General features: G+C 36.3%; 3 protein-coding genes across 3 annotated transcripts in view; 1 reads left to right on the forward strand and 2 right to left on the reverse strand.

Annotated features, from left to right (window-relative positions):
* Window positions 1–263: 263 nt before the first annotated feature.
* LOC125842559 (syntaxin-22-like) lies at window positions 264–5,084 on the reverse strand. Its single transcript, XM_049521867.1, has 7 exons — window positions 4,550–5,084; window positions 3,610–3,703; window positions 3,221–3,360; window positions 2,940–3,014; window positions 1,570–1,727; window positions 1,391–1,491; window positions 264–659 (listed from the first exon to the last, which is right to left on the reverse strand). Exons 1-7 carry the CDS (start codon window positions 4,735–4,737, stop codon window positions 594–596), a joined length of 822 nt encoding a protein of 273 aa, XP_049377824.1. The 5' UTR covers window positions 4,738–5,084; the 3' UTR covers window positions 264–593.
* A 1,915-nt stretch (window positions 5,085–6,999) lies between these two features.
* On the forward strand, window positions 7,000–10,676 carry LOC125841755 (dolichol-phosphate mannose synthase subunit 2). The gene is made up of 3 exons (XM_049520927.1): window positions 7,000–7,099; window positions 9,908–10,020; window positions 10,247–10,676. Exons 2-3 carry the CDS (start codon window positions 9,931–9,933, stop codon window positions 10,397–10,399), a joined length of 243 nt encoding a protein of 80 aa, XP_049376884.1. The 5' UTR covers window positions 7,000–7,099; window positions 9,908–9,930; the 3' UTR covers window positions 10,400–10,676.
* Window positions 10,677–11,115: 439 nt separating this feature from the next.
* LOC125841350 (plastoglobulin-1, chloroplastic-like) overlaps window positions 11,116–12,663 on the reverse strand; it is a 71,563-nt gene continuing 70,015 nt past the window's right edge. The window contains exons 2-3 of the mRNA XM_049520462.1: window positions 11,776–11,971; window positions 11,116–11,544 (exon numbers count right to left, since the gene is read on the reverse strand). Coding sequence (XP_049376419.1) covers window positions 11,233–11,544; window positions 11,776–11,971 — 508 coding nt within the window. The 3' untranslated portion in view covers window positions 11,116–11,232. The remainder of the gene's footprint in view (window positions 11,545–11,775; window positions 11,972–12,663) is intronic.

Here is a 12,663-nt window from a genome sequence, read left to right on the forward strand (position 1 = left end):
TATTGCCTGGAAACCTAAAAATTCAAACTATTTTAATTGTTCCGGACAAGAAACAAGAGACGTTAACTAAATAGGTAGCAAGCTGTTCATATGAGATCCGAATACCTCCTAGGTTCAGGATGAAGCCAAGCTGATACATATGATAGGTTAATTGTTCCGAAATCAAAGCAAAAAAATGTGACTAAATAGGCAGCAGCTATGTAAATGACAGCTTATATCATGAATAAGTTGTGGACTAGATCGTTTTATCGGGGCCTTGATAATGCAAGAAATTTAAGGAACAAATTTTATCAACAAACCAGCCATTACATGGCAGTAACACACAATTGCAAACACAAACACAAAATTTACAAACATAGCAGACAAACCTTCCCTCGCATGTCAACCCCCACCCCCACCCCCACCCCCACGCCACGACACAGCATATGAAACTTCTTGTCACAGTTGCACAACTTCTCTAGCATGACTAAAAGATTCATGGATCAAACCACAAGTATACTTTATGGTGCCTTAAGAACATCTTGAATCACAAAGATCAATTCCATTTATGAAGAGTTTAGGATCTCTCTTCCTCCCATATCAAAATCTTCTGATCATACTGCAAGTACTATGATCACAATTAGAAGTATGATCCCAAATATCACCAGAAGCAAGCAGGTCTGCAGAAAAGAAAATCCGTTAAGAATGTGCTGCGAGGAATATAAGATGAAAAGATTTATGATTTTTTATATAAAGTGGCGAGGAATGAATGTTAGTAATTATATTTTCCACCTACATTTGATAGGGAATGATGAGGTTGAACGATTCAACACCATCCAAAAGGGCTTAAAATCAACCCCACTTCTAGAGGCGGATGTAGTCTCTAGGCTGAGTGTTCATCTGAACCCACAATATGTTTTTTTAATAACCGTGGTTTCCGGGCAAGCTTGTGAGCACCTCAACTAATTCATTTGAATCCATAATTTTTTAATAACCATGGTTTCTGGGCAAGTTTGTCCCCACTCCTAAAAGATGAAAAGCCGAACCTAAGAAAACTAATCGCATGACTTGACTTGTCATTATGATTCATTAAAATTTCTACCCACAACTGCCTCATAATGGCACTTCAAATTTGGTACCACAACCATGCCCAGAATTAAGTAGCAAATTGGCATAACTACTCTTCTACTCTCTATTTCTGTTAAACCATGCTGTAACTAGAACATCTAGTTACTATTTAGTCATAGCTTGCAAAATGCAGCACCTTAATGCTATGACAAGTTTCCCATCGTCCACATCTATATTCTCGAAGATTCAAGAGTCTAAACATACATGTTCTCATAGAATATAAGCAGAATAAAACCGAGCCAGATTTATGTTCAGGAAAAAATTGTATAAGTAATGGAAGTACCAGAGATGAATTTGATCTTTGGGTCTTTGCAGCTTTAGCAAGTTGTGATCTCCCTTGTGCAGTAGCAGCATGAGAATTCTCAATGTTGGAGCCAATATCATCTGAGAAAAGGAGAATTGTATACGTCAAATAATGTCCTCTAAAGATTTGAAAGTTCAAAACAAAGGGAAGTGATTTACCAATCATAGTTCCTTGCTCGTGAACAAGAACGGCAAGATCCTTGAAAATCTCATTCACTTCACCAATCTGTTGTTGTACTTCTTGTATTCCAAGATCTCTTTCCTCAATAATAGCTTCATTAAAAGCAATCTCATTGTCTAAATGCAAAATATCCTGCCTGAAGCAAGGGGCACGTGGAACACAAAACAACCAGATCAGAAATGAAGATATGTCTTAAGGATGCAAAACATTATCTTTGATCATATTGCCATCACCAGAATAGTTCCATAAGAAAAGTCAGATGTCAATAAAAGTTCAGCACATGGCCAAAAAATGCAAGTTTTCAATTTATTGTTTCATGGAAGCTAATCATTTGTCATGTCGGTGCTAATATATAAGGTGAATTAATTCAACTCGTTGGCCTCTGATACCCTTTCCCAGAGAACCTATGTCGAAAGATGGTTCCCAACATAAGAGATTCTATCCTCTATACAAACAAGGACCTCGTAAGTCCCCCAAAAAGTAACTAGAGACAAAACATTCCTATGCAATTTTACAAAATCTTGTTCCACCCCATCAAATGTCCTATTTCCCTTTCCAAATGATTGTTAAGGGGGCAGCAATCCATACCCTAGGGCTTCTCTATCCCATCCTATGAGTCCAACTTTGCAAAGCCTCCTTGACTGTACCCGACATCACCGATTGAATCCGAAACAAATCCGTGGCTACCCTCCATAACCGATTAGCCACATTACAGTGCAAAAGAAGATGATCAGCATTTTCACATCCACTCTTACACATAAAGCACTAACTGACATAGCTAATCTTCCTCTTTCACAGATTTTCTGCAGTTAAATTGCACCCCTTGCCGCCAACCAAACAAAGAAGCACACCTTACTCGGTGCCCTAGGAATCCATGGACTCCTTGTCTCAATCCCCTTGAACTCCCAAAGAAACCGAATGGACTCCTTCATCAAAAAACAACACTAACACCACATGAATTTAACCTTTGCACCATTGGAAGCTCATTACCCAACACCCTAAGCCCTGAGCTTCATTTGTAATCTGATTTCTCTGTACCACAGCAAACAGTCCTCTATCTAACTTGGCACTAACCCATCAATTGTCTAGAGACCAAACTCAAAGGTGAATGTCATTTCCCTGTATGCCTATAACTGATGGTTATCTTGCTGGTGAATTTTAGCAACCAATTCAACCATCAATGTTTCTTTTTCTTTATCTTTTTTTGAAATTAGTAATTTTGTCAACCATCAATGTTTCTTTGACTAAATGCATATATGAATTTGATAAAAATGAGTCTTAACAACCTAGAGAAGAGCAAAAACTAGTAAGAAACAACAAATTGAATAATAGAACTAGACTAACTCACCTTCTTGATTCCACAAGGAGAGCTCGCTGTTCCATACTATTATCTGAAGCAACATCTACCTCACTGGCTGTGTAACTGTTTACCACGACATAATATAAATGAAGGGTATGAGCAAAAATGTGGGGCAACAAATACAGATGAAGTGTATGATTCATTAAGTCTATAAAAATGAGACTGTAGAGTACACATCATAGCACTAAAAGTTTCTTTTTATGTAGTTCTTCATATGCCAGTAACTCTGTTTACTAAATGACAACTACCATAATTGCCGCTGACATTACCTAGAAGGAAGAACGGCTTGGGGAATGAAAGGTGTATATGCTGTCTCCCTCTCTGCTGCAAGTCTCTGAGCCTTTTGAAACTCTTTCAAGACAGCTTGAAAATCTTTAGCAAGTTTAGCATCTGTTATTTTCTTGCTAGCCTGAGAAAAAGCAGTATGAACATAAATTCATCTATGTGAGAAAGTTATAATAAGAAGACGATGAAATACACATCAGAGTTCATACATTCAACTATCTCCTTATAGAAAAGGATGAGAACTTAGTATATAAGAAACTCACAAAGAAATAAGACAAACAGTATGTGTTTAAATATATGAGACCTGAAAATGTATACCCATCAAGATCAACAGAAGTGGATGAGGAGAAATATCGAGCTCTTAAAAACTTACACTGACATCAGCATGATGATCTGTTTCACTTGCTTGCTTAAGTTTAGCAGATGTATCTTTGACTAACTGGCCAATATGTACCCTTGTCTTGTGCCTGCAGTTGAGCAAAATTAGCACAGTTACCACCAAATAACTGTTCGATGAAATGCCAACTACTATTTTTTTAACCACAAGCCAAAAGGTAGGCAACATCTTTGAGCTCCGTTGGAACACTTGACACTGCTTCTAAACAATAATATTGGAATAACAGTAATGTGGAGCATCTGGTAGAGGTTAGCTAAAAATTGAACAGACAAATTTCAACATTTTCCAAAATCAATGTACTGCACTTCCCCCACCACCCTTTCATTTTCCTAGTAACCCACCCCTAATGTCAACCCTCTTTTCTCCCAGGGAAGGAGTGAGACAGCACTTAACATCAGTCCATCCAGAAAGCATTTGATAGGCAATAAGTAAACAATTGCTCAGCCATCCTTAATTGTCCAGTAGACTAAATCCACGATATACTTGCTACCTTCCACCGTACCACCTAACTATTTTCACCAAAGCTTGGAGAGATAGCAAGGAATCACCTTTTCTTTTTGCCTCTGACGGGAAATGAGAACCCGAGACTGCATGGTTTGCCTCTACTGGGAATTGAGAACCCGAGACTTCATGGTTCTCAACCCACTTCATTGACCACTAAGCGCCACATTTAGGTGACCTCAATCAACAATCAATCAATCACCTCTCAATCCCAAACTAGTCATAATCTACTATATCCATTTTCAGCTCCTTTTGGATAAATCATCATAATTATACTATTTCATTATGAATTCGACATATATTAACACCCCCTTTACTCTGAACTTTCAACGAGCTAAAACTAACATACACTAATTATGCAATTCAACCTAATCTGATACAAAACTTTGAATTGTATATATTAAAGAACACTTACAACTTTTCACGTAGCTCAGGCGTATCTTTTGGGGTACCAAGTGTATTCACTAGCCTCTGAAACGTAGACACAGCAGTATTGATCTGGAAGATTCCAGAAGCCACTGCTTGGGTTGGGTCTTGCTTCCCATTTGTCTGGAACCGACGAGACCCCAAAGGTCGACCCGATTCCAAATCTTGAAAACTCATACTTATGTTCTATTTTTTTCGAAAAATCTCAACTACCCAACAATCAAAATCTACAGTTTAATACACAGAGACAAACAAAATCAAATCTTGATCACAATAAAAAAAATGGGGTTTGGGCAATTTGTAAGGAAATTGAGAAGGGCAAAATTTTCAGGTGAAATTCCCAAAAACCAAGAATCTGTAATTATATGTACAGAGACAAACAAGATCAAATTTTTATCACAAATATGTCAAGATTATTAAGTTTTGGAAGTTGGGTTTTGGGGAATTTGGAAGAAAATGGAGAGAAAATTGAATTTTGATGAAGAAGAGAAGTAAGAAATCTTTTTGAGCTTTCAAAAAGGGGAAAGGAAATGGTCTGCATTTTGTGTGAGGCGCAGGTCTCATTGTCCCTTTGGATGTGACACAGCTCAGCTGGTTGCCACTTGGCAACTTACCTTTATATTATTCAAACGTAATATATAAACGTGTTTTTTAACTTGTTTTAATTGATATCTATGTCTTTCAATTTTTAGTGTGCATAAAAAGACACTTATAACTTGTATAAAGCTAAACAAGTAGGATACGTTTATGTATTATTATGACTATTCAATATAGTGTAATCACCTACTTCATTTGAATCGAACGTGAAAGTGAGAATTAATGTGCAAGTCTTCAGTGAGAGAAAAAGTTTCAAGTATCTTGGATTAATAGTTTAAGAAAATTGGGAGATGGATAAGGATGTTGCCCATTGTATTGGAGTCGGGTGAATGAACTGGAGAGTCGCATTTGTGATCTTATGCAACAAGAATATGCCATCAAGACTAAAGTGAGTTTTATAGAGTGTTTTGTTAGATCAACTGTGTTGTATGTGGTGAAGTGTTGATCGATCAAAGTGCACATGTCCAAAAGATGAAAGTAACAAAAATGAAGACATCAAGATGGATATGTGAGTATAGTAAGAGATATATAATTAGGAATAGAGATATTAGGGATAAGGTGGGAGTAGTCCATATGGTGAAAAAGCTAAGGAAAGCAAGATTGAGATGATTATGGTATATGAAGAGAATATGTAAGATGTTCAAATGAGGATATGTGAGAGATTGATTGTGGTTGATTTGAAGAGAGGTAGAAGTAGGTTGAAGAAGTATCGCGGGAAGGTAACTAAACATGACATAATTTACTTGTAGTTTAGCAAGGACACGATCATATGATAGAAAAATATAGAGGTCGGGGATTAAGTAGAAAGTTAGTGGATGAATGTTATCAAGATTTTCCTTCTCAGGAATATTCCTATCACTTCCCTATTGTTTGTCTTTGATTGTTATTATTATTTGTTATTTTTTTTGTTCCTATTATTTGTTATTTGAAATTTTTGCCAAATATAATGAAGTAACCTACTAGTCTATTTTGTGGTCTTTAAAATTTAAATTCAAATTTTCTACTTTTTACCAACTTTATTAATTGATATGTCCTACCCTTGAATGCCTATTCAAATAATGTTCTGGCCTTTTAATAATATAACTTGGGTTCTAATATTTGTCAAGTTAAACATATTGGACAATGACAGGTCAATGATTAAGTTGTTTGTATAAATTTGAATTTGAATTGTTCTATTATGAATTTTAAAATAGTAATTAAATAGTCAATAAGGTACCACTTTAAGTGCTAGTTAATTTTTTATTGAACTCATCGCATTAATTTTTTAAATTTTAATTTGTTTTACGATTTTTAGATTGTTCGTGTTATATCATTGTTTCTTATTCTTCTTCAGACCTTTACGTATGAAGTTTTAAACGGCTGGAATCCAACTTCATACTCAAAAGATAAAAGGTTCAACTGTCAAAATCAAGACGTTAGAACTCAAGTATGAAGTTAGACCTTGACAATTGTGAAAATTCAAACAGACGATTGTCGGAGATTTTGAAATTTGATTATGAGGTTGCTAAATATAGTAAATTTGTGATCTTTACAATCCTAAAATGGTTGTTTTTGCATTTCATCATGTAATATAACTGTTATTTTAGAATGTTACGCGTGACTTTTTATAAACTAAATGAGATTCTATCGAAAATAGTTTATCTAATCCATAAAATATATGATTAAGTCTGTATACATTTTATCTTTTTCAAATCTCACTCGAGATTATCGTGAGTATGTTGATGGTGTGGTTATAGTGAAAGAATTTCCTCTCTTTTGGTACCCACTCTCAAATTTAGGCCCATGTAAACGTTGGGCCCAATATATTTTGGTCCAATTACAGCAAAGTGCAAAAAATATAAAAAAAATAATTGAAAATCAATCAAAGTTCATTTTCTTTGAAAATGGCGATCTTCATGCTCTGAAAGCAGAAATCTTCAACACCAAGAACCGAACTTTTCAGGTGATCTAAGTTTGTTGTTTCTCTTACTTTAATGGGGTCTCAGTATTTTTGCTGAATATATGCAAAAAAAATTATAATTTTTTCCATTTCCCACTCATATTGCCAATTTTATTAAGTTTTTAGTTGATTGATTGATTGAATGATCCATCAAAATGTCCATTTTTTTTGTTTTTTTTGTGATCCTGTAGCCTTTCTGGACATAACTTGTGAATCTTGAGCTTTTTTGAAAACTAATTTCTTAAGGATTATGGATTTATGTTCCATAGTTTCTGAAAAGGGTAATTGAAATTCAAGCATGAGTTAGGGGTAAGGCTGCGTACATAATACACTACACTCCCTAGACTTCAACTTGTAGGATTACACCGGATATGTTGTTGTTGTTGGTTGAATTCATATAAAATGAGCCTAAATGAAAGTGGGGATTGATATAGCTGACGACAACTTGTTTGGGACTGAGGCATAGTTTGTTGTTGGAATATGAAGGGGCTTATCAGTTTTGAGATCAATCCTGACCCTGATGCCAAGGGCTCGGGCGGGTGGTAGTATTTTTCTTGCAACTCTAGCCTTTTTCTGGTATAAAGTTTTTAGCTTTGGGAGTCAAATCATGTCTAAAGGTCTTTGTTGTATGAACCTTGTTGGAAGTTCAGTGATAACTAATAGCCTAAAAGTGGAGGAACAAAAAAACTTATTCCCTTTGTTTCAATTTATTTGTCTGGTTTTGACTTGACACGAAGTTTAAGAAAGTAAAAAGACTTTTGACTATTATGTCCTTAATCTAAAAAAAACGTAGAATGTATCAAAATGCTCTTTAATCTTATGGTCTTAAACACGCTATGTGGAAAGTTAAAATAAAAAAGTTGCGGAAAAAGGAAAGAAGCATTCTTTTTTAAACAAGCTAAAAAGGAATGTAAGTCAAACAAATTGAAATGAAGGGGTATCTGGTAATATGTTATGGGAATGAGTTGCGAAATATGGAGAGTTTTTACTTTGTTGTTGCTTTTCTTTTTATTTTAGTCTGAATAGCAATTCTTAGAAACTTTTACTAAGAGGTGAAAGATATTGGTTATCGAAATGGATATACCTACCGTTTCTGGTGGAGTTGCTTAGAAATTGAGAGATGGGGGTGATTTTTTTTTTCTTTTTTATAATTTTGCAATTAAATAATCTGTGACTAAAGGTGTTTGTCTGTGTAATTGATGAACAGTTTTATCTTTTCCCATGTTTTTTTAATCATTAGTTTATTATTCATTCGTAACACCACGAGAACTTATGATTCTGTGTCGTTTTAGTGTTCTCCTTTTTAGAGAAAAAGAAATGGAATCATATAGCTCACTGAAGGTTGGTAATTTTTTCCTTTTGATAAATAGAGGATTGGTAATTTTATGATGAAATGGATGGTAAAATGGAAGGCCTAATTAGGATGGACTTAGTTACTTGTCTGAAAGATATGTTATACTCTTTGAATGGTGAGACTATGTCCTTCCTTTAAGAGTTGGTGTTCCTTCATGTACTGTTTACTATGGATAGGATCCTCGACTGTGGTAGGTATGTTCCGAAGATTCACCTCAGCTTTAACAAGTCTAAGTATTAGCTCTACCAATGGTCTAGTGTTCCCCATTATAGCTTAGTTTTAACCCCTTTCGACAGTGTAATTCCACTAATGACTAGGGAGTTCAAGATTTAACTCATTTTCTATTAGGAAATTAGAGTCCTGGTGATAGTTTGCTGGAGTAGTAATTTAGTTCTCAGAAAAATACTTTTCTTGTTCTCCAACTTGACTAACTTAAGCATTTTTTAAAGTATGATTCTCGTGTGCTGTCTGCTGTTTGGGAGTGTGAGGACATAGCTTCTCTTTCTTGGCAAATATGGGGCCTTGCAAAATTTAGTTCTCATTGACGATGGAAATTCTAAGAGTCAGTCTTATTAGATCTGTGATATAGATTAACTCTAATGAGCAACCTTGTGTTAATTTGTAATATTGTGTCCTTACACAACTATGCCTTAGTTCCAAACAAGTTTGGGTCAGCTATATAAATCCTCTTTTCTCCTTTTAAGCTCACCTCATGTCATCATCATACCAAATAAGATAATAGTGAAACTAAGTTAAATATATATAAATTGTAATATTGTGTCCTTACTTAACAAATGAGTTTTCCTGTAGAATTAGGGCCTATTAATATGTTGCCAAGCTTACTCCCCTATCATATGACTTCATTTTGGGACTCATAACCTAGAGTTCTTTTTAGGTAGACGTGTTTATTACCTTGTCTTTCTTCGGGCTGTTGTCATAGTTAAAAGCATCGTTATCGACATCTTGAGAAGGAGAAGTTGTATCATTTTGTGGTCAGGACTCAGGTAGTGCAACAAGAGTACATTGAGACTTGAGAGAACTGCTCATGTAGCTTTCTGAATTTTTGCTTGTCAAGACATATGGATGAATGATTGGGTAGATATTGTATGCAACACGTTCCTTCACAATGGTCACATGTTGGAAGACATGTACTAAACACAACACATGTTTCTGTGGCGTCGTTTATCTTATTATGTTGCTGATGCTACTCTCTGTTATTACTGCTTCTTTTTCATCTCTCCTTGAGCTGAGATTCTATCGGGAACAACCTCTTTAGGAGATAAGGTCTCCTTCCGGACTGTGGTCCACTTTCATCCGTTTTTGTTTTGTCTTCTCTCCTTTAAGTCCCTTGAACCTTGTATGGTACCGGCAAACCTGTGACCAGGCCAATTTTTTTTGTTTTGATCCTCTTCTTGTAAGGTACACAAGTTCTTAACTGAAACATTCTTCTTTTACAGGCGGCACAAGAAGAGGAGTCTCGATGGAGTTGGCTGACAGAGCTGTTGGGCTCATTTTAACATTGACTAGTTTGTCCATTTTTACATATTATACCTTCTGGGTTATCATTCTGGTCAGCTCATATTCTCTTCCATCCCATTCTGTACTGACCTTGTATGTTGTTCGGACTCTTCAAAAATGTCGCCAGGTGCATGTTGGATCCTTCAAAAGCGGTACGTTTTTGAAGGATCTGACCACGGGTGTGGCAACATTATTGGAGAGTCCGAGCAACATAGCAGACCCTTGCAACCTAAGTTTTATCTGGAGATTTATGTGCAAATGTTGTTTTGTTCTTTCAGCCTCTTGTTGATAGCGATCATTTCGTGCACAAGTATTTTCTACCACAAGAATACGCTATTCTCATTCCTGTATATGCTGCAGTGGCACTCATCTGCTTCTTGAGCATGTTTATTGGATACGTCATGCTCAAGTCCAAGAAGAAGAAGGCATGATGTGGCTGCGGCAAGTCCATTGTTTGCTCTATCGAGTTCATGATAATTGATCATCTTTTTGTAACATCTTTTTAGCGCATCTCATTTTGAATAGCCCATGTCGGAGAGCACATAGTTTTTTCTGGAGTTCACTACAATTTGGAACCTCTCGATATGATTTTGTAGTTGTCACTATTCAGTACACACAGGTATTAAACAAGACATGGTTGATTGATTCTCTTGTTATTAGCTGGAGGAGTATAAAAAACTTTGATCAATGACAGTTATACGAAACAAGTCCTTTCCTTTTGTTGTGGCCAAAGATTTGGCCTATGTTGCTCAGATTCTCCAGTGATGTTGTTGCACTCGTGTAGGATCCTCCAAAGAATGCACAACTTTTGGAGGATCCTACATACACCCATCGTTATCAAAATTCTGCTAACGCATCTTTATTCAAAGCTATTTCTTTCATGATTTCTAACGACACTTCTTGAAGACTTCTTTTTTCATTCAATAGTCCCTCTCCTATAAGAGAGGACTTTCTTCACCCCCTACATACTTCACGAGTTCATGATAGTAATATTGCAATGAAACAAATTTTGACCTCAAGAGAAGGTAGAGTGACACAAGTGTACCAACAACTGGAAACAGCTAACACCAGAACTTCAAAATAACATATATTATATGCAAATGCTCTTAATTTTCCAATTTTCAGTTTCTTTCCTCTGAGTAATGGCTATACAAATGGCATTATAGATTAAAAAGACAAGATGTATATCGCTTTACAGCTATGTATTGTATATGTGAAGCTCCAAGGACCTCTACATATCATATACATACAGGGTCGGACCTTGCTACTGATCCAGAAGAGAACTCTCTTCCTTAACGAGAACAAAAAGCCCGCCATCTCCTCTAGAAATCCGGAGATCACTGTCAAGGTATGTTGTAATAAGCCAAGATTTTGTCCTCTCACCTGGAATTGGAACCTTGAGAGGAGGCAGACCAGAAATAGTTCGGGCTATACCTGCCACAGCATTTTCTAGAGGTCCCAGAGATTGCTGTAGAGGTGACAAACTAATGTTTTGGCCAAAGATATCCATGTTTTCTGGCAGATCTATTTTTGACTTGATCTCCGGAGGCTTAAATGTCCCTTCTTTGAATTCAACCTGAAAAGGCAAGCACTAGTTAGTATATGAATGCACACAGCTACGGATGTACTCTACAAACTTATGGAGGTTCTTCAAGATAAACTACGCATTGTTTGCCAGGGGCAGAGAGTCACATCACCACGACTATTATCTTATTTGACTGTAGTACAGGTTTTGATCATATCTCTCTTCACATATGACACTATAGTACCTCTCTGAAGAAATTACAGTGCAGTCCAAAAAAGGTACCTGTATTCTTGATGGACTCTGAACTTCAAAGACAGCAGTTGCACTGAAAGACGAGGTGGCTACAGGGCTTGACAATGTAGTTGAGTTCTCTATGGTAAGGCTGCTCATACTAATTGTTTGACTAATCTTTTCGACCTTCAACAAAGGAATGGTGCCCACAGCCAGAAGAGGTAACAGCTCAGAAAATGCAGTAAACCTGACACATCAGGAAGCAACATAAGGATGAGTTTGAGCATAGTAGTATCCCTGTGGTTATCTACCTCAATCCAGTTAATGCATGTAATGGTTACATTTCCAACTAGTTCAACTCTTCTATATATGTCAAGGGGATTCAACAATCTATATATATATATACAAAAAAAATGTTTTTACCCTACTTGCACAGTGTAATTTTCGGAAGGGGATTCAATTGAATTCCCTTCCTTCCTTTAGCACCACCACTGTGTGCAGGCATTTTAGTATATTGCAGCCAACACTGGCACTACAACATTGAACACTTAGGCATGCTGCTGTGGGAATTAATAAAAATTGCAGTTAAGGAATCACCATGTGCTCCAACTTGCAGTTAAATGCCGAAAATCTTGGGAAGGTAATCATCTCTAAGTATACCTCCTATATCAATAAGCAGAGAAGTTCAACAGCAATCTTAGCCAAGTCAAAATCTGAAGGCTTTATAGAAGTTCTTGTTCAAAATCGGAAATCAGCTATTCCTATTAGGACTCCCAAAATATGTCCACTTCTCTAGGAGATACCTTATATTAATCCTAGAGCAAAGATTCACCCAAAAGCCACTTTCTTCCCTCGCAAAACACACTCAAAAACACAAATTCATTGCCCCTAACACGAGATAATTGTAGTGTCCGGGCCAGCTCTCGTGCACTCGACTAA

Source organism: Solanum stenotomum, chromosome 10 (assembly GCF_019186545.1).
Source record: "Solanum stenotomum isolate F172 chromosome 10, ASM1918654v1, whole genome shotgun sequence".
Lineage (NCBI taxonomy): Eukaryota > Viridiplantae > Streptophyta > Magnoliopsida > Solanales > Solanaceae > Solanum > Solanum stenotomum.